At 48.2% G+C, this 20,143-nt stretch overlaps 10 protein-coding genes across 10 annotated transcripts; 6 read left to right on the top strand and 4 right to left on the bottom strand.

Annotated features, from left to right (window-relative positions):
* The first annotated feature begins 428 nt into the window (after positions 1–428).
* On the top strand, positions 429–1,008 carry BJ212DRAFT_1334384 (uncharacterized protein). The gene is made up of 2 exons (XM_041334867.1): positions 429–818; positions 893–1,008. Exon 1 carries the CDS (start codon positions 439–441, stop codon positions 610–612), a length of 174 nt encoding a protein of 57 aa, XP_041196636.1. The 5' UTR covers positions 429–438; the 3' UTR covers positions 613–818; positions 893–1,008.
* Positions 986–2,036, top strand: BJ212DRAFT_1334383 (SCP2 sterol-binding domain-containing protein). The gene is made up of 5 exons (XM_041334866.1): positions 986–1,136; positions 1,198–1,275; positions 1,329–1,496; positions 1,551–1,637; positions 1,688–2,036. Exons 1-5 carry the CDS (start codon positions 1,107–1,109, stop codon positions 1,712–1,714), a joined length of 390 nt encoding a protein of 129 aa, XP_041196635.1. The 5' UTR covers positions 986–1,106; the 3' UTR covers positions 1,715–2,036.
* BJ212DRAFT_1334381 (P-loop containing nucleoside triphosphate hydrolase protein) lies at positions 1,615–5,046 on the bottom strand. The gene is made up of 6 exons (XM_041334865.1): positions 4,571–5,046; positions 4,021–4,519; positions 2,430–3,973; positions 2,179–2,378; positions 2,000–2,128; positions 1,615–1,949 (listed from the first exon to the last, which is right to left on the bottom strand). Exons 1-6 carry the CDS (start codon positions 4,893–4,895, stop codon positions 1,857–1,859), a joined length of 2,790 nt encoding a protein of 929 aa, XP_041196634.1. The 5' UTR covers positions 4,896–5,046; the 3' UTR covers positions 1,615–1,856.
* A 269-nt stretch (positions 5,047–5,315) lies between these two features.
* On the top strand, positions 5,316–6,353 carry BJ212DRAFT_1265179 (uncharacterized protein; the record flags this gene model as incomplete). The annotated part of the gene is made up of 3 exons (XM_041330468.1): positions 5,316–5,429; positions 5,486–5,767; positions 5,823–6,353. 3 exons carry the CDS (start codon positions 5,316–5,318, stop codon positions 6,351–6,353), a joined length of 927 nt encoding a protein of 308 aa, XP_041196633.1.
* An 880-nt stretch (positions 6,354–7,233) lies between these two features.
* On the top strand, positions 7,234–9,162 carry BJ212DRAFT_1334360 (glycoside hydrolase family 5 protein). The gene is made up of 13 exons (XM_041334864.1): positions 7,234–7,454; positions 7,507–7,607; positions 7,663–7,714; positions 7,763–7,865; positions 7,923–7,998; positions 8,052–8,082; positions 8,132–8,281; positions 8,341–8,407; positions 8,466–8,474; positions 8,543–8,568; positions 8,621–8,794; positions 8,848–8,899; positions 8,955–9,162. The coding sequence occupies exons 1-13, from the start codon at positions 7,252–7,254 to the stop codon at positions 9,021–9,023; spliced, it is 1,113 nt and encodes a 370-aa protein (XP_041196632.1). The 5' UTR covers positions 7,234–7,251; the 3' UTR covers positions 9,024–9,162.
* A 1,353-nt stretch (positions 9,163–10,515) lies between these two features.
* BJ212DRAFT_1477720 (FAD binding domain-containing protein) lies at positions 10,516–12,748 on the top strand (the record flags this gene model as incomplete). Its single annotated transcript, XM_041339595.1, has 12 exons — positions 10,516–10,545; positions 10,601–10,720; positions 10,785–10,943; positions 10,997–11,198; positions 11,252–11,358; positions 11,414–11,448; positions 11,504–11,680; positions 11,733–11,788; positions 11,842–11,851; positions 11,906–11,930; positions 11,981–12,007; positions 12,056–12,748. The coding sequence occupies 12 exons, from the start codon at positions 10,516–10,518 to the stop codon at positions 12,746–12,748; spliced, it is 1,641 nt and encodes a 546-aa protein (XP_041196631.1).
* Positions 12,749–13,511: 763 nt separating this feature from the next.
* Positions 13,512–14,081, bottom strand: BJ212DRAFT_1264873 (surfeit locus protein 5 subunit 22 of mediator complex-domain-containing protein; the record flags this gene model as incomplete). Its single annotated transcript, XM_041330446.1, has 3 exons — positions 13,512–13,706; positions 13,759–13,827; positions 13,875–14,081. 3 exons carry the CDS (start codon positions 14,079–14,081, stop codon positions 13,512–13,514), a joined length of 471 nt encoding a protein of 156 aa, XP_041196630.1.
* Positions 14,082–14,322: 241 nt separating this feature from the next.
* BJ212DRAFT_1445307 (P-loop containing nucleoside triphosphate hydrolase protein) lies at positions 14,323–15,582 on the top strand (the record flags this gene model as incomplete). The annotated part of the gene is made up of 6 exons (XM_041338092.1): positions 14,323–14,679; positions 14,733–14,861; positions 14,911–15,006; positions 15,064–15,228; positions 15,274–15,471; positions 15,523–15,582. 6 exons carry the CDS (start codon positions 14,323–14,325, stop codon positions 15,580–15,582), a joined length of 1,005 nt encoding a protein of 334 aa, XP_041196629.1.
* Positions 15,583–15,727: 145 nt separating this feature from the next.
* BJ212DRAFT_1264979 (uncharacterized protein) lies at positions 15,728–16,926 on the bottom strand (the record flags this gene model as incomplete). Its single annotated transcript, XM_041330455.1, has 5 exons — positions 15,728–15,928; positions 15,984–16,168; positions 16,219–16,306; positions 16,365–16,560; positions 16,616–16,926. 5 exons carry the CDS (start codon positions 16,924–16,926, stop codon positions 15,728–15,730), a joined length of 981 nt encoding a protein of 326 aa, XP_041196628.1.
* A 1,009-nt stretch (positions 16,927–17,935) lies between these two features.
* Positions 17,936–20,030, bottom strand: BJ212DRAFT_928622 (serine incorporator/TMS membrane protein). The gene is made up of 9 exons (XM_041344368.1): positions 19,900–20,030; positions 19,782–19,843; positions 19,600–19,731; positions 19,444–19,547; positions 18,646–19,389; positions 18,497–18,596; positions 18,384–18,448; positions 18,175–18,330; positions 17,936–18,126 (listed from the first exon to the last, which is right to left on the bottom strand). The coding sequence occupies exons 1-9, from the start codon at positions 19,994–19,996 to the stop codon at positions 18,111–18,113; spliced, it is 1,476 nt and encodes a 491-aa protein (XP_041196627.1). The 5' UTR covers positions 19,997–20,030; the 3' UTR covers positions 17,936–18,110.
* Between the last annotated feature and the right edge of the window lie 113 nt (positions 20,031–20,143).

Genomic DNA, 20,143 nt, shown 5'->3' with positions numbered 1-20,143 from the left:
TGGATCGGCTCAGCGCGAGGTATATCTTATGTTTCTGGAATCTGAGACAACCCTCGTGAGGCGTGAAGGTGATTTTCTACAGACTATAAAGGAGGTTTCGGTGCAATGACTGGGCCTAGCTAAGATGGACCTCCGAGGATCTATACACTGCAAAAATGTTGTCAGCAGGTTTAGAACCAACTCCAAGAGAAACACGTTTTGACCCCGTTGTGGTAACTACTTGGGTAAGACCAGTTAGATGGACCTCTGAGGAAATTATTCATGAGTGAATATCAAGGTGTGTTCTGATAGGAAAAAATCTTGGCGGAGGCAGGTTTCAAACCTGCGGAGAAACATATTTTTATTCTGTGGTGGTAACCAATTGGCTAAGACCAGTTAGAGGGACTTCTGAGGAAATTATTCATGAGTGAATGTCAAGGTGTGTTCTGATAGAAAAAAATGGCGTCAGCTGGTGTCAAACCTGCGCAATACAAGAGAAACAGATTTCGATTCTGTTGTGGCAACCACTTGGCTAAGACCAATGGCGAGACGGGGAGGGGTGAATCTCTCCATGTATGTTTGGACTCTAGCCTGAGAGCTGGCAGGCAGAGTGCCTGCATGCAGGACGTATAGCAGTACTGGGACTTGACAACCGATTGGATGGATGCGGCCAAGATGTCGCCGTGAACACGTTTAATCATAGCATCATCTTGGAGCCTGACAGGCCTGACACAGACACCTGTGAGAGAATTTACGATTCAAGGAAGTGTGCTCCAGGTCGAGGTCGTACTACCTCCGGGTGATTCGAAAAAAGGTTCCATCATGATTATTGAAGTGCTCTATGTTACGAGTTCCGTAAGAACATTGCATGCCAGGGTGACTACCCTTATGCGATCAATTCCATAAGACTCACGACTGAATAGTGAACCATTGCTATTGGTGTTTGCGGAAGAGTGATTATTGAATATCGATGATCCTCGCGTCACAAGTTCGGATGCAATCTGTGGTCCTTAATTGCTACGTCTGCGCTTTCTATACGTTCTACGTAGTTTCCAGCTGCAGGTTTCATATAATTATTGTTATTCTCTCATAAGACAGCAATTATCTTTCATATCTTCATCCATCCCATGTCTGACATCAAAGTTGACGGTTTCAAGGTCACTGAATAAGTTCATTCTTAATACTGTCTTCGCTTACCAGCTTGGGACACGCCTCTAGGCCTCAGACATCATCGTCGACCTTCACACTGCATTCGACAGTTTCACCGATGCACAGAGACAAGCACAAGTAAAGAAAGTGCGTACATCGAGTCAAGAGCCTTACCACTTGTGTAACACAATACTTTATAGACCAAGGGCATCTTCGAGCTCCGAATTACGAACGACGACAAAAAGGAGGCCGTCTGGACGATCGACTTGAAAAAGAAGGGCGCCATCTTGAAGGGACTGGCCTCGCCCAAAGCGGACGTCACACTCATCATGTCGGATGATACGTTCTCGCAGCTTGCTTCAGGCAAGGTTTGTATTATAGCGGTCCATTCAGATATCAGTCACTAATACGTGGCATAATAGATGGACGGTCAGAAAGCTTTCCTCACTGGCAAGTTGAAGGCAAAGGGCAATATCATGTTGGCCACAAAACTCGCCGCCGTTCTTCAGGTGAACAATTATATTGCTGTAATTAAAGCTACAACTGACTTGTTCCCTAGATGGCCAAGGACAAGGCAAAACTGTAGAGTTGTGTCTACCGCTTGTGCTTGTGCTTTGGGCAATGAGTACCATCCTTCCGCGTTGCAATGTGTAGATGTGGAGTGGTGATTATTACATATATGAACATATCCATACAAGCTAGGAAAGTGGAAGGTCTGAATGTTGAGCTCAGAACATCCCTCCAAAAAGCCCACGTTGTCGACGTGGCGCGGGTTGAGTATCTGTCCGAAGAGTCGACAAGCTATTTAGTTGTTTCATAACCTGACAGCGTCATCAGTCGAATACGTGGAAAATACTATTGTTTTACTCACTTCCTCGAGTTTGTCCTTACGCTCTTGTAAGTCGAGGTGGCGCTTGACAACAGGGTTCTCTCTAGCAAATTCCTCAATCTCCTTGCGGTCGAGGTCGTATATTAGACGTGAATCAATCCCTCGGGGGAGCTGAACATACACCGTCAGTACATGGTTCACCATCAATCTGACAAGGTTACCTGGTCGAAGAAGTGGTCCAACAATTCGATGTTGATGAACATCGTGGAGGTATACGCAAGCTTGTCGGCGACCACATTCAGGAAGACTTCAGGACACAGCACATCGCTCTCGGGGCCTGCTTTACACCGCTTTGACTTGAGCGCGATCAGGCGAAGCTTAAGAATGGACAGCCTATCACTGTACAACATAGCATGTCGAGCTGTGAATGCATCATCAGCGTGCAGTCCAACAATCTGTCATAGAATCTCACCATCAAGAATCTGCCCTGGAGGATACCGATACGACTCAGGCTCGGGCTCCTCTTGTGCATCTTCTTCTCCTGCCAACCGTCTGTTTTTCCTCTCTCTTGCCTGCTCCTCCAAGCCCCGGACATATCCCAAGAGGCTACTGAGCCTTCGACCCCCACCAACCTTCTTTTTGATTTCCTTCAGCTTGCTCTCGCACATCGTTATCTCCATCTGAAATAGCTCCGCTGCGCGCCCACGTCCCTGCTCCCACTCCCGTTCATCAACGTCTACCTCGTACTTGAATGGCTTAATGCAGTTCTCAACCTGGTCCGACGTCACGCCAATGCGCTCCCGCAATATCATATGTGAGAACTGCACCAGTCTTTCAGCTGCTCGAGGATGGTATGTGAAAGGGTCTCCGGACACAATCGAATCAATAAGAGCACGCAGACCATCAGCAACGAGAAGAGTGGAATCACGGCCAACACCAGATTTCGTGAGTAAAGAAGATGCCGCCTCAAGCTTATGTCGCCAATATGGATCCACATCCTGAGGCTTCACCTTCGAGTCCACGGCAAGCGCACCGAGCTCCGGCGTCCGCTTGTCCAGCCAATACAGTTGTTCCAGCACATCCATCACCTTCTCGTCCAGCATCATCTTTAGCTTCTCACGCACTTGCGGCTTCCGGAACTGCGTGGTGAAGTCTTTGAATCGAGATTTTAGCGTGTCCACCGTTTCGGCAACGTACGATTCGGCTGTGATGCGCCGGTCGTTGTATTGTACTTTGAACTGGTAGGTAGCCTCTTCGAGCTCGAGCTGCACCGCATTGGTGATCCCGTGCAGCGAAGACGCCATGGAAGATTCGAGCACTTCCATCAGACGCCGCCGGAGAGTATCAGTGCCGACCATTAGCGAGGATGGAGCGCCAAAGTAATCACGGTGGCTGCCAAAGTAGTCATTCTCGCTCCGTTTCGCAACGGCGCCTGCGGACTGCGACGAGGATGTCTTCCCTGCTGATTTGGCAACGACCCCCACATATCCTAGGTGCAAGGGGTAGCGGTTCCCTGCAAGGATCGTCGCACCCTGTTCAGGTGGCACCAAATCCATCTTCGTGATAACGCCAATTGTCCGCAAGCCCAAGGGGTCAACCTTTCGGCTCGCTCGTAAGGCAGGAGAATTTGCCAAATCTACGTCGGCCGCGCAGACTGCGAGGATGATATTGGGCTCCCGGATGTACCGCTCACATAGACCTGCGATCTTTTCCTTAAGTGTTTCTGGCTGGTCCATGGATGAGATCTGTACGTAGCCAGGTAGATCGATAAGGGTGAGGTCAGGAACGTTGGGACTGTAGATGCGGAGGTCAATAGCGTCATTAGAGACAGCTTCGGAAGAGGGGACGGCAAGGTTGAGGTCAGTCAGGGTTTGCTGAATATGGGCGAAGTTGGTGATCTTCCCCAGCCCAAGAGCTGGGAATTCGCCATATTCTTCGGGAGTCCTGCCATCAGCCTTGGCAGGTGTATGGACTAGAGTGAGTTCTATAGGACGGCGAGTGACCATGTTGTTGCCTCTGCGTCACCATCAGCACAATCTTAACTGATGAATATAGTTTCCCACTTTGGCAAAAACTCGTGCCCCACAATGGCTTCTAGCACTGAGCTCTTTCCTGAGCTCTGGCTGCCAATGACGACAATGCTTGGGAGCTTCAGCGCATCGCTCTGGTCAATGCTTAGCAACATGCTTCTGATCTCAATAAGCTTCCTCGTAAGATGCATTAGCTGATTCTGTCTTGAATCGACATTTCCGTCGGCCTCATTAGATGCCCTTGAATCTGACGGGGAAGACATGGTTGCAGCAATGAGAGCTGCTATAGCGGCATTCTCTTCCGGCAGTCGTCGGTTCGAGGAGTCCCCCTGTGAATCATCTTCTCGCGACTTATCACCGTTCTCCACAGATGCGAAGAGATCTTTGAGAAACTGAGGCGTTTCGATGTCTGGTAATTGGACCGCAGACACACGAGACGCGACCGACTTGATGCTGTCCGAAGCCGAGTCTATAAAATCTGTGGCTGTATCTTGGACAGACGATAGCCAAGCAGTCGACTGATTGCGCAGTTCTGTCGCGATAAGATGAACACACAGGAGTCGTATTATGTACAAGAACTTACCTTCAAACTTGTAATTGGCGTAACCAAGCCCGCCAGCGCCAAGAGCTGCACCAGCTATGGGTACACGAAATGCTCGGGCAACAAATCGAGGTATAGAAGAGTATGAAATAGCGCGGATGTGGAGGTTACGCAAGGCGGCAGGGGTTTGGGATGCATACCGTTGCCGCAGGCGGACAGAGCCTTGTGAGGATGTCAACAGCGTGCCAAATTGGCGGTGCACGGGCCTATGCGATTCAGCAGCATTCCTACTAGCAGCAATGCCATATGTTACGACCTTCCTGGGTAACAAGGCGGCAGATATACGACGGCGAAACGAAGAGTACATAACGTGTCGACGGTGCTGCAATCCTGGGCTTAAAGAAAGTAAATAGAATGCAGATGATAGAATCGACAGCCGCCCTTCCCACGCCTGGCCTTGTACAAGCTAAGATTTTGAGGAACCAAGAAGATACCGTGTTAATAGTCAAGACTCGGGTTGGACGTTTGATCCTAAGTAACAGCTTCAAGAATGTGTGGACTACAATCACGTGACAAAATGCTGAGTCAGCGCGTGACTCTGGACCTCCCTAACTTGATGTTGTGTGATTAGTGTAAAAACACATCGGCCCGTTCCCCAGCTGACCGTATCACCAATTGTGCTCTCGGAGCTCCGCCAGAAGATGGTGATGTCGCGAGATCGATTCCATATAACTGCTAGAGCAGCCGTTGTTTCTTTTTGCCAACCTGATCGATTGGTTTCTGTAACATGCCAGCTGCAGTACCCCCTTCCGGAATTTACGTGCCCGCTGTCTTGTTCTTCAAAGAGAACGAGGACTTTGATGTCCCTGCTATAAAGTCTCATGTTTTGCGGCTCGCTCAGGTGCGAAAAATTTTATGACTCCCTGATGTCAGTCGATAACATTTCAATCTGCTCAGGGAGGTGTTACAGGTATTGTCGTGCAGGGAAGCAATGGGGAGGCTCAACACTTATCACACGACGAGCGTAAACAGGCGATCAGCCTTACTCGCAAGACGTTGGATGAAAACGGCTTCCAGAATGTTGTCATCATTGCAGGCTGCGGTGCCCAATCTGCACGAGAGACGAAGAAGCTCTGCGCAGATGCAAAGGATGCTGGTGCTGCCTTTGTACTCGTGTTGACACCTTCCGTCTGGCCTGGAGATATGACGAAAGAGAACATCATTCGCTACCACCGTGAAGTAAGCCTTCCGTAAAACTGACTGGACCGAGTCGCTGACTTCCTCGAATCTGTAGGTTGCAGATTATTCACCTTTGCCATACATGGTGTACAATTTCCCAACCGTCACTGCCGGAATTGACCTGGACTCTGATACCATCCTCACACTCTCAGAGCACCCCAACATTGTGGGCACTAAGTTATCTTGCGGAAACGTTGGAAAGCTCCACCGAATCACTTCTGTTAAGCCGCCTTCCGAATTCTGCACCCTTGCTGGTGTATCAGAGGTGCTCTTGCAAGGACTCCTCTCCGGAAGTGCTGGCGCAATTGCTGCGCTCCCGAACCTCGTGCCTAAGCTACACATGAAGATGTACGCACTTTACCAGGCAGGAAAGATCGATGAGGCTATGAAAATCCAAGCTCAGCTAGGTCAGGGAGATTGGGCGACACGTAAGGCTGGAGGAGTTGGTGCTATGAAGGCATTGATATCGAAGCATTTCGGATATGGAGAAATTCACGTTCGACGCCCGCTCATGGCTGTTGCACAACTTAGCGGTACGTATGTCGATAAACTGGAGGAACTGATTGCCAGTGAGAAGATGTTGTAGGATATAACATGCTTTGTATTACGATTATCGCATGCATACTGGCACAGTCCAATTTTGCCTATCCATCATGAAAATACACGACGCGTCGTCCATGTGAACTCAATATCATTAATCCCTCAAGAGCCGATATCAGGTGCTCCTCGGCACTTGCCTTTGTCTTGCCTCATCGCTAACTGTTCTCAAGCCTCCCTTCACCATGTTCACTATCAATCACCGGGTGCATAGCGCCCGCGTTGTGGGATGACACTTACTACCTTAAATTACCCAAGCAGACCTCTCGAAATAGTGCACGAATCACGGGGGCAGACCTCGTGTGTTCCTTTTCAGTTCCGACGACTCTCATAGTGGCGCCGGCGGTCCGGTTTACACAATTGCGTATCAGTTTGTCGATCAACCCTTCTTGAACACTTGCCACGAAAGGACGATTCCCGACCCCATAGCAAACAAAATGCAAAGTGTTCTTTTACTCGTGAACCAGAGTCTTCCTAGTTTCCGGTAGGCAGATCAATAGAAGGAAGACGGTCTGTCCTTCCGTAGTGCCAGCCTGATCATGACTCTTTCACGAGGGGTGCATGCATCGGTGGAGGAACTTTAAAACACTCCTTTGAACGGCGAAACCTCGCGCTACCCATCGTCTGGTTTATTTTAATCGCAAGTGGCCTGCGATGCAAAAGTTTTTCCGCTTCCCCCTGTAGGCCTCTAAAAGTCGAGTCGAGGAATATGTCGTTGTCCCCACCGCAGCTGGGATTGCAACATGAAACTTCAGGCAAGCCTTCTTACTTTGGCTTCGGCTACTGTCTCGGTGAGCGGGTTGATCACATTGTCATGGTATTTGACTGACAGCATCTCGAGTTCTCTAAACCTATGGCTAGGCAATCGACCTCATTCGTGAAGGCTGATGGCCAAAGCTTCACTCTCGATGGTCAACCGTACACTGTCTTTGGGTACTCAGAAAATCTATCATGCGCACTCAGGTTCTCATGCAAAGTCGTGTTGCAGCTCCAACTCCTACTGGGTTGGCTTGACTGGTCTTACCACCGATGAGATGGATGTCACATTTAGGGACATTGCCGAAACCGGTGGGACTACTGTCCGAACATGGTTTGTCACTGAGTTTATATGAAAAGAAAGTCTACTGACAAGGCCTTATCAGGGGCTTTAACGAAGTCACCTCCGCCAGTGGCGACTACTACCAGCTCTGGAACGGAAGCACCCCTACTATAAATTACAGTTCGACTGGTCTTGAGAACTTCGGTAAGGAGAGCTGACCCAGTTTTCTTACGGGCTGATGTTCAACAGTTCATTCAAGATGATGTTGTGGCCACCGCTAAGGCAAACAACATTCGCCTCATTGTTACGCTGTGCGTCAGGTACTTTGTATAGCATGTTCCAACTGAACAAACATTTAGCACGAACAACTGGTCAAACTACGGCGGAATGGACGTTTACGTTGACCAAATTCTTGGCGAAGGCCAGCCACATGACTACTTCTACTCTAACCCCGAGGTCATTGTACGTGCACATCAGTATTTGGCCATCAGATTTCCCACTGACGTCGGGGCCATTAAGGCCGCCTTCCAAAACTACGTGAAGGTGTGGGTTGAGAGGTACAGCGAAGAGCCCACCATCTTCGGTTGGGAGCTGGGTAGGTGACGCGTCTTTCCTTGCATGATCCCTACCATTTACTATAATTTACAGCAAATGAGCCGCGTTGCACTGGCTCCACCAAGTATTTCGAATGTTTTTCAAATAGAAAACATTTATCTGACGTACCATAGCGCCACCTCAGGTACTTGCACTACCACTACGATCACAGATTGGGTTAAGACTATGTCTGGCTACATCAAGTCTCTCGACAGCAACCACCTAGTTGGTCTCGGAGACGAGGGTTGGTTCAACTTGCCCAACTCCACCGACTATGCTTACGAGTAGGTTGATTGTAAACCTTCGGTTCAAGACAACAAAATATTTGTTGACTTACCTCTAGTGGTTCTCAAGGCATCGACTTCGATGCCAATTTGGCCATCGACACCATCGACTTTGGAACTTTCCATGTATGTCTTTTTCTTTTTCTTATTAGATCAGTCATGACTGAAATCAAAACGAAACTAGCTATACCCCGTATGTTGAGCAGCAGTGCTAATTGCTATGATCACACTATAACTCACAAATCTTCTATGCCGACTTAGTATAGTTGGGGTGAGGAAACCCCGAGGTAAGCACACAATGCATGGAGATCGCTTTTCCATAGATTGATTACCTGCCAGCGCGATGGTCTGGGGTCAGGAATGGATCGAGAACCACCGCAATGCTCAAGCCACCTACAATAAACCTGTACTGATGGAAGAGTTTGGTGTACTCGCTGACCAGAACCAGACCGCGACCTACAAGAATTGGTACTCCACCGCGATCGATGGAGGGCTGAGTGGTGTACTCATCTGGTGAGTCTTGGGTCTTTGCGAATTTGAAGACGACAGATTAGATATTCCTTTAGGCAAGCTGGTTCGAACCTGACGAGTGGACCCACGCCCAACGACGGTTTCACGGTAGTATTTGATCGTGATATCTTTCAAGAATCGAGACTGAAATTTCTGGACGTAGATCTACCCCGATATTCCCGTGTACTACATGGAAATGCAGTTTTCGGCTCGACTCAAAGCAAAGAATTAGGGAATTCGAAAGGCAGTTTGTCTAGACATAGACAATTTATGCAATGTCATGGTGTCACACAAACGAACACTGGTCCCCAAGGACTGAGTGGAAAAAAGCAAGACCTACAGTAAGATATGACCTTTATATTGGGACTTTCCCTCGGAATACTTGGGCAGGAATGACTGGCGAACACGTGCAAAGACCGGGGAAATTTTTCAAGGGCCAAGGCTGAGTGAATATTCTGCTCGTTTCGTTTGTTTGGGTCCGTTTCGTTTTGAAACGGACGGACGTCAAAGTGAAACAGACGCTCCTCACACATTGCCACACTCATACAAACTCAGTAGATACTACTAATCAGATAGTGAATAATAACCATCAGTTTGCTTTGTTACTAGCAATGTCAATCTTCCTCATCTCATCCCATCCAAATCCAGACAACTCTCGCAGTTTTTGGACAAACGAGACAGTTGGCCTTCAATGAAGCTTCAACTATAAATAATACATCAGCACAAAAATGAATGGAACATGCTGCTCACAGTGCTCCAACGACATGAGCAATTTTTTGCAGTTTTTGGAGCACCCCCACTGGTTTTGTGACTGTCTTTGATCACCTTCACAGCAGTTGTAAATTGAAAGTTCCAACATCAGCCGAGTTTCCATCAGCAAAAGTCCCAAGAGTCAAGGAGTGTTGCATCATCCCCAGAACTCCACTTCGCATTCCGTGGAATCTTGGTGCTGACAGCCTGCTCTTGAGGTTCCTGAAGTAGATTGATGTTCTCCTTGGTATCAGAGGAGAGTTTATGTTCTATTTTCTTAGGTGGCATGGTGGGTAATACTTAACACAAAGCAGGGACAGTGGGATATTCGATTGACGAGAGCAAGCAAACAAGTACTACTAGCGCGACGCCACATTATCATCAGCGTGACAGGAAAAGAACACATGCCCAACACGTTTGTCCGTTTCAAACGAAAACGAGTGGTTGCCGTTCGAACGGGCCCTATTTATAATATTCCATCCGTATGGAACTCAGGGATGACTCGGAATCAGGTGCATCAGATGCATCAAGGGGATATCTGTCTTTCTGACTCATTGGCATGACGTGTAACTGTAAGCCTTTTGTTCGGAGATGCTTAGAACCTAACCCCATACTGCGTTTACATTTCGCTTGTCAGTTATCTGATGGCATTAAATCTAAGCGGGCCGTCCAGTCAGCGTCATGAAGTATCTGGCGAGCGTTTTGACAAATCATCTGATGCCGAACGTGTAAGTTACATCTCTTACGAATGAACTTCGAGGCAAGGGACTCAGTCTTGGATTTTAGGAATTAACGCGGAGAATCAAAGGTGCCGGTCAAGGAGGACATTACGAAAGTGACCTCTAAGCATCGCCAAGGAAAAGTTGTGCGACGTACGCAGTGCCCGTTCTGATCGGCATCACCCCTATGTTATAACGACCTGCTTCCCTGGAGATGCTGATCCAAATCATCGAACTAATCCTCCTGTTAGTGATATGAATTCTGTTCATCCTCCCGTGTTAGTAGTAAGTTACAATTTACTTATGACACATGTTTGCACCTAGCTGAATTCTTTGTTAGGTAGGCGCCGGGCCAGTGGGCCTAGTAGCAGCGTTGACGCTCCTCGAAAACGGTATCTCAGTTCGCATCATTGATAAAGACCCCCACCATCGCATCGGACAACGTGGTGCTGGAATATGGGTTTGTCATACACATCCACTTGTCATATCGCCCCGTGCTCTCACTGAATCCATTCTCTATGTAGCCGCGCTCCCTCGAACTCTACAACTTCCTGGGCGTTTCAGAAGTTAATGGTCTGGGAAAACCAGCCCCTCCCGTCCGTTCATACAAGCCCGGGACGTTGGAACCTCTTCAAGACTCATCGATGGTCCCACCTATGGAACCTAGCTCAGCAATACCATTCGTGCGCAATACTGTCACCTGATCAAGCCTTCATCCTGATTCGGGTTTTTTTAGCATTCCCCCAAATTGATGGGTCAACAGGTCCTAGATGTGATTCTGCGACGCCACCTAGAGAAATTCTCTTGTTCTGTCGAAATGGGCACCGAACTGCGCTCGTTCGAGCAGTCCGACGAGGGCGTCACCACTGTTCTAACAAAGAACGGCATAACAGAGACTTTTGATACCAAGTGGATTATCGGTGCTGATGGTGCTAAAGGTGAGACGCAGTTAAATGCATCGGCATGAACGAGACTGAAGGTGGCTTTGCAGGTATCGTGCGCAAACAACTTGAGCTCGCATTTTTGGGCGAGACCAGAGACGATACCCGGATGGTGACGGGAGATATCTGTCTGAAGGGCGTTGGCCTTGATAGAATGGTACGTCCGTTTTTTTACATATTCGATGAAAAGCTGTTCTAATCTAGTCTCGAAGTATTGGCACCGATTTGGACACTTTAGTAAACGAGGGTGTGTTCAATTTCTGCTCTTGAGGCTTGAAAACGTGTATATTGACGATATGTAGCCTCTCATTGCGTCCAACAGACGAAGTTGGCGAGGACGGCTGGCAATTTTTCCTCTACGGTCACGAACTAGACATAGCGAAGATCGCTCAGAGCGAAGAGCTTGTTTTCGAGACCATCGCGTCGATAATACCAACGGAGATTACATTCAGCAAGGTGGTTTGGATGAGTGACTTCAGGTGAGTTTTGTATTTCTGTATGTGTCGGTGCATACTCATCGGTTTGTTCCAGGGCCAATATCCGGATGGTGGATAAGTTTAGCAAGGGTCGAGTGTTCGTTGCGGGCGGTATGTGGTTCTCTTTAAGACTTGTGTAGCCGCGCTCATGCATCTCATCACAGATGCTGCTCAGTATGTCTATCTGTGAATGTCTTCTTCGCAAACTGCTGCTAACACATATCCAAGCGTCCACAGCCCAACTGGTGGTCAGGTATGGTTGATCCGATTGTTGCTAATACCTGCTCATTTGTCTATGAACAGGGACTCAATTCAGGTGTACAAGATGCAGTGAGTCGGGTAGATTTAGTATGTGTGCTACCACTGACCGCGCATCAGTTCAATCTAGGATGGAAACTTGCGCTTGTTCAGAAAGGGTTCGCCGACAAATCACTTCTCGAGACATACAGCGCCGAGCGTCTGCCTGTGATCTCCGAGATGCTCGGGGTGACCACCTCGATTCTCGACAAGGCAATATCGTCTGGAGACCCGTCGATCGGACGGAGTCCTATCCTTTATATGCTCGGCATCAACTGCCGATTCAGCTCCATCGTACTCGATGAATTTGTGACTTCAATCGAGGGGAGGCCTATCAACGCGTATGGAGTGCTTGACGAAGGGCATCTGGAAGCTGGAGATAGGGCGCCTGATGCACCCAAAATGCTGCAGGTGGGGCGCGCAGAGCCTGACGTGACGACACTTTTTAGTTTGTACAAACCCTGGTACCACACAGTGCTTGTATTCGCGCCAGATCTCGCTGAAGCCACCCCGATCCTGGGTGCATTAAAGGCATACGACAATAGCATCGTACGATCGGCAGTCGTGCTACCATCTTCAGCATCAGTGACGCCTGTCACATCTCCTGCTGACCTCGTTCTTGTTGATCGTGAAGGCTATGCTTATTCAGCTTACCTCATGGAGGCTGGCCACATGAAGGTGTTTGTGATACGGCCAGATGGAGTGGTTGGGGCGATCGTTCACGGTGCAGAAGGCATGAAGAAGTATTTCTCAAAGATATTTTTGGACGCGTAGTGGCCCGAATATGCGTTCTTTACTTACAACTTTTACAAGCACAACTCGTTCCTGTATTATGCAACTTAGCGTATCGTGTTTGTAACAAAGCGATACGATAGAGAATCACATACCAATGGCCGCCTCATGTACGAAATTCAAAGTTTTGTACCGTAAAAGACTCGATACTCGCTTGATGGCTCACTGGGTCCAAGGACCAGGTGAATTTATTCCATGATCGGGCGTTGCTGAACATTTGCAGTGACAAGTAAACAATTGAATTCATGGGCTCCCGTAGCTTTAGTCGTGGTGAGAGTGGGTAGGTAAAAATTGGCGATTGCGTTACAACCGCTACATGTGTCGTGCAAACGAGCATGTATTTGGGAGGGAATTGGCCAATGAGTGAGATAAAATTTGAGCAAAGACGTGACATTCATATCGGAGTAATTACATGGATGCGTTCAAGAAAGTTACATGGTGATGTGCTGCCAGGCTGGAGATTCGAGAAACCTCCTGACACGAGCAACAACAGCATTAATGCGGCTGTCCAGGAAGGATAGATTTCAGCCAGGTTCGAGCGCCGGGAAGTGCTAACTGCACTATGACAGTTGGATGCGAGGAGATACATTCTGGAAGATATGGAAACCAGAGTCGGGACCATGTACACAATGCAGAGGAGCTGGGAGGGCATAAGGAACTCTGCGCGGTAAGATGTGAGCTTTCTATCAGGACTTCCACGAGAAAGGCCGGGGTGAATTCGACGATATTGTGAGGGAATGATGTCTCATTGCGATAAATTGCCTTTTGAATTCATCAACCCATCGAGAAGCTCGGCGACTTTCTGGCGAGCTTCATTCTTTTCCTGTTGTACGTGCTTGAGTTCCGCATCCCGACGGTGGGCGATTTGAGCCTCGTCGGACAAGAGAAGCAGCAACTTCAAGGAATGTGTTATAGACAACAGCGAATTAGCTGCACGGACCTGGATGATTTCAATAAGGAGCAACCCGTAGTGGACAGGGTGTGTTTCATACCATAGACTCGGCGCGAGATTCGGCCTGAAATGACTCTTGTGCGATTCGAAACTTGTCCTTGTCTCCGATCTGACAGAGGTTGAGGTACAGCTCGAGGACGTAAGTATAACGCTCACCGATGCCAGACTAACGATATCGACCATACCATCCACCAATACTTCTACCTCGGTATCTAGTTTCTTGTTCCATTCTTCCTCGATGGCATCAAGGTATTCATCCGAATTTTGATCGACGAGAGCTTGATTGAAAGTGGGGCGCTGAAGTAACTTGGCTGTAGGCAATGCTGAGGGACGAGAGACATCAGTCTGGGGAGGTTCAGCCATCAGTTGATATCGTCCGCACGACTACCTTGGATGGTGCACCGGTGGAGGATCACAAGTTTGTGAAATAGCCCCGAAAAGGCAGGTTGTGGAACAAAAGCAAGGTATGTTGATGTGATCAACGCTGTGCGCTGTTGTTACCTATCATAAAGCTTGAAGAAGGAATGACCGTCTAAGTCTTCCTTGTGTTTGATCTGCCATGTTCTTTGATATCACACCAATTCGTGTTTCTTAACTCGGCATCATGCGCTTAGAATCAGTGGTTCCTTCAATTCCTGCGGAACTGGTAGCAGCACTCGACCATTCGTGCGGCATCCGAACAGACACCGATCTTCTCTTCTTTGGTTCCAGCATAGACATTATCAAGAAGTTACCACTCGGGACTGTAACGCTTTCAGACCTGGAAAAGTTCACCGAATTAGTAGCAGAAAAAGCATCAGTCCCTGGACATCGGGGAGACGAGATTCTTGCCGGCACAGGACGGATATCTGAGAAACATCCTCAAGCCACCTGCGGTGTGAAGGAGCTAGATGAACTTGTTGGCGGCTTTGGTGACCCTCGAGTCTTTGAAATATCTGGAGCCAAAGGGTCAGGTAAAACGGTCAGATGAGTTCAAGTATATTCTCGAGGTGCAATTTACAACGAGGATGACAGGCACTAGTGCTGCAAATAGTGATCCAATGTCTTCTTGCTAATGCAGATTCTTGTGCGTTATGGATCGATACATCCGGTGATTTCTCTGCAGAGAAAACTGCTCAGCTAGTGCGACATTTTGATGTAGCGGTAAATTTATCATTGTTCTCGTGGTGAGAATCTAACGAAGGACTGCCAGTTATCTGGTAAAGTGCTAGAGAGGTTGCAGGTATCCTTGGGTTTCAACATCGAGGCAGTGCACGATGTCCTCGAAGCGCTGCGCATTTCGCTTTTGGTATGCCTCCATCTCTTTTTGCGCTTATTCGTTCCTGAATTGTGCTATGTATCGCAGAGCTCTAGGACTGTTGAACCAACTGTCCAATGGATAGTCATTGACTCCATAACCCCACTTCTACTGCCGTCCTTAAGTGCGGTATCTTCCCAAGGACATGCCATGATGGCAACGTTTATGCGCCGATTACGCGAGCTTGCTCGAACTTTCGGGTTAACCATCATGGTAAGGTTGTTACACGAACTCGCACCTACTTCTCATTTTATCTAGGTGATCAACGGAACATCAGCAGCTGCACCATTCAATCAGAGTTCCGCATTTGCATCAACAATCAGAAAACCTGCTTTGGGTCCTTCGTTTACATTTATGACAGATTGTACGCTCTGGTTATCGAAGACGGAGGATATGCCTGATTCCGAGGGCTCGTTCTCGGTGCACGTGGCAGAAGTATTCCGTTCGAGGGCAACGGTGAGTTACTGGAGTAGTTTTCCTTCGTGTGGTGTTGAATTTGAATTACAGATATCAAAGACTTGGTGCACCTTCCAAATTCGCCATGGCGTCTTATCCTCGACCACTTGACCCAGTGGCTCGCTAACAAGCAGAATTCATTTGAATTACAGAAGCAAATTGCGTGTCGTTGTCAAACAGCTATAGCACATTATTCCGCATGAAGTCCGAAGTGAATCCAAACTACAAGGTGAGTTAAGCGCACGATGTATCCTTCCTAAACATCCTCCACCGTTGCCTCCCTCGAAGCATGAAGTTCATTACCCCAAAACCTTGAGAAGCGAGATGGCCGATATGTATCCCGCTTTTGACTCTGAGCAGCATTGTTCGTGCTCGTCACGAATATGTTGTTCTGAGCTCCATCTTTAAAATCGTAAAGGTCGTTGTAGAAAGGAGGACTCATGTAGTCCTCAAACATCTGACCAGACCAGAATTCAGATTCTATATCGCGTAAAAGGTTTCCGAATGCTCACGTTGTTGCCTTCGTTCTGCAGCCAGTACAATGGTTGCTTTGCTCCATGCGTACAGTTGCTAGGGGTGGGGTGAGTGATTCCGTGTTCAGGATCTGCTCCGCAGCGTCTTGCAACTTGAGGCTTCATGAGAGCTGGTGCATCGTGCCTAGAACCCGTTACTGTGCACTGGAAGGCATTCATATACACTGCAAGGCACCGAGTCAGGATGACTAGACAACAAAGGAAACCGCCTTACTTTGTTCAGAACCGCTATCAGGAGAGTGGATCCAGAACCATGCACACGTGCATTTTCCGCCGGGACAGGCGGGCATGTCAGCGGGAACCTATTATTGTTGTTAAAATGGGTTCAGAAAGATATTTGGTCATCGTAGGAATACGTACCTGGAATGCGGTGAATCTGTGCCAGACGCAAGTCTGGTTGACGCTAAAGATTGTGAAGTCCTCCGGTTTGATCTTGCTGACATCCGATTCATGAACAATGGCAAGTGCACAACCTTTCACGTCATTGATACCCGTGGTATGGAACTGGACAGAAGTGGATTTGGGGCAAGGCCAGTCCCCCTGACGAACATCTCCACTGTACCATTGAGCTCAGTATACATCCTGATGGAACATGTAATCAGATGGCTGACCCTTCGGACGAATTCCACCACGTCGTCGCGCCCTTGTTGCACCCGAGTTCTGCAATGGCGGCTTTCCCAGCGGGCAGTTCAAAGACATCATTTGAGTGCGGAGGATACCGAAGGTGGTTGTGAAACCACCATTCGTCAAACGTCATACGCGCCAGGGGAACAACAGGACGGTTGTCGTAAGAATACGCTGGGTCCTTGTCTGTGACGTTGAAGCCCCACATGCTTGGGTGCCAGAAGGCAATGTGGGCATAGGCAGAGGGGACAACGACAACGACAATAATGAAGAACAGACGAGTAACTGAGTAAATCATAATGAGTGAGCTGCTCGTGTTGGTTTCTCGACAGAGGCATCAGGCATTATATATGTACCACACAGCTTACTCATGGTCCTACTGAAGAGAATCAAGAAAAAACTTTAACTACAGAATGCAATACACCATTACACCGATGGCGAGCGCAGTCACTCACAAAGATTGCGCCCAGAAGAGCGTCTGCCCTGAGTTGCATACTTCCGGCGCACACTGGTCGACTCTGTCCGAAGGCAGGTAATCAACAACATCCCCTTCTGGAAGATCTGCAGCGTGACGGGCAAGCCGTACATATGCTTCTGACACAAGATTCTCAATGCACGGACAAGTTAGGTATCGGTACCTTGCCTCCGAAGACAAACAGGAGTTGCCCAGCTCCATTACTTTGGCCGGCAGGTCGTTCAGGTCATAAAAGTCTCCAGGCTTACGATAACTTACAATTCGTTTCAAGCCTTGGGCCCATTCGGCATAAAGGCTCATCATTATGGGGTAGGACGCCCTTTCGACGGCCCTAAGTCAACCGTAGCTTGCCGCATGACCGTAATAGTTTCTTAAAATGCCTTGTAGGGTACTAAGTCGCCAAGCTTGTATTCCAGCAGCATCATAGTATATTGCCCAGGAATAATCACAAGGAACTGCATAATTCAAATCAAACAAGGCTGTGGTTCCAATGATGTCTACTTTGAGCTTACCTTCAACAATGAACAACCAGTAGAGCGAAGCATACCACTGAAATGTGGATGATAACAAAGAAAAGTTACTTGCCCATCCGAAATCGCTCGTGACACTGACAAAATCATTCACATCAGCTCGGAGTATGGCTACACCCGTAGTCATTCGGGTACAACTGCTTGTGGTTGGCCTGTGGCGCACACTCCTTCAGAAGGCGCCTCAGAGGACGAAGGCACTTCGTCAGTCGATCTTGACTTGACCGGGCCCATTTCGCATCAAAAGCCATCGGGGTCATCCGAAAACTCGTCCCGATCACGGGAATGAAGTTGATGGAAGATTCGCGAACATCAAAAGGCTCACGAATCCATCTCGTGGATAGGAAAGAGGCATCCAAACGAAATCGTGGAACTATCAGCACGAAGGTCACCATATGTAGTACATTAAAAGGGGCGCATCATTAATCCAAAGTTTGATGGTAGTTCGTATCAAAATGAGATGAGGAAGCAAACTGGACTTCATATATCTCCAAACCTGTAAAAATGATGAGACTAGTTCGATACCGCAATCAAGATCACTTGCCTATCTGGCATCAACACGGGCGCAAGCAAGCTCCACATGTACAATAACATGCACACCCAACTGCTTACTATGCGCATCCACATCGCGGTCTCCGAGCGGCCGATGCGGACAACTTCCTCAGAGTCAGCAGAACCCTGTTCTGTGGACACCACGTTCCTACGTAGAAAAGATGGGCGGAAGGCCCCGGATATAATTAAAAGGCCACTTACCAATCAGTCAGGAGCATGGCAACATACATTCCACCAATAGCGAAGATGACATGAAACCAGGAGTACTGTGCATGTTAAGGTAATTGTTATAGAAGATGTCACAATATACTCACATTGTATCTCGTGCCGGAACGTTCATCATCTTTGGCATCTCCATAGTCATCATCCTCATCGTCTTCATCGTCGTCATCCAGAGCGGATGCAGGGATTGCTCTGGCAAATTGTCACTACCCAAATATTAATCTATAGTACTATCACTTACCCAGCCTCGACAGCAGCGAGGAGAGCCTGATATCTTGGCGACTCCGTTTTTCCTGGTTGAGTTCTAACTACATCCATTTCCGAAGGCTCACTAACGTCGACCGGAAGTTGAACTGCGCCACCTTTCTTTCCCCTACCTACCAATGCACGGCTCTGTGTTGCCGCGCGACTGGTAGAATAGGCGATAGCCAAGAAAGTGAAGACTGCACCAAGAACAACTGTGGTAGTCCGCGTCTTGTCAGTCCGGCTGAGAGGATTGCAAGATTGGTGTGCGTGGTTGCTGACAGCGGAGACAACAAGATAGGTGCAGTATGCGGCAACCATTCCGGATTGAGCGAGGCCCGACCGAGGATTCGAGTCTTGAATGGCAGGATGTATGGACATAACGGTGATAATGATGCAAAGGGCCAGGTTTAATGAGATGAAGAACCGGTTGAGAGTGCATCCGGAACTTGCGAAATAGGCGTATAGAATGCCGGTCAGGGTGATACACGCCACGTACATCGCAGCAGTAGAGCCTATGAGGATCCATTGCCATAAAGTCGAATCTGAGTTATCCCAGTTTTCCTGACACATTTCTGTCCATGAGTGGGCGAAGTCGACTAGGAGAACCAAACCGAGGAGTATAAATATGGTGGCACCTATAAGAGCAACGTAGTTGCCCCAGAACATGAAAAATTCATTCGGTATGAAGAATGAAACCACGACGAGCAAAATCCACAGCAGAACCTTTGGGCCCCACCAGCTGGCTTAGATGAGCACATATTCCAAATATTCAACACATGACAGGGGTGCTCACCCATTCTGTACGGCGGCGCGTTTATCTCTAGACTCCTTAACGCCAATGAGAGACAAGCTCAGGATTGCATGGAACAGAGATAAGGCGAAACAAATACGGTGGACCTGAGTTTACGTGGGTCAATATCAAGTCGACTGCGAGTTGCATTGGACATACCGCAAGAACACCATAACACTTGCCCTCATCGCAGTCCATCTTTATATAGTCATAACTCCAATGCTCAATCTTGCGAATTGCAAATGGAGTCTTCATGAGCCATGCTAGCAGGGAATTCAAAATAAAGATTATCTAGGCAAATACGGTGAGGGCTCTTCCAAACTCCAAATCATCTCACTCACTGCGAAACCGACTCTCGTCGCTATCGAGGAGTTGCAGTTACAAGACTTGCAAAACATGGACGCTAAGGAATGTATCAGTTGCGGTTCTACACGTGCAAAATTCCGGGACGAGTCCCACCAGCAGTTGAAGTAAAGCAGAATGCAAGACCTCCGAGGCATGATGCTGCGATGGTCCCAAGCGGACCAGCGAGGGGAATAGAGAACAAGAGACCCATATGTGACGTATCACTATATGTTACCAAGTACAAGTTTCTTGTAAGGTACAGGCTAACCGCAGGTGTCCGCAGTGTCCATCCTATTTTGGTATTTCGTTCCCACCTGTCAATACTGGCATAGCCTCAAGCGCACTCGCTCGAATCGGT

The sequence above is a fragment of the Suillus subaureus genome (assembly GCF_016647635.1).
Source record: "Suillus subaureus strain MN1 chromosome Unknown BJ212scaffold_6, whole genome shotgun sequence".
NCBI classification, from domain to species: Eukaryota; Fungi; Basidiomycota; class Agaricomycetes; order Boletales; family Suillaceae; genus Suillus; species Suillus subaureus.
Note: the sequence above shows the minus strand (reverse complement) of the source record. Positions and strands in the feature narration are given on the sequence as shown.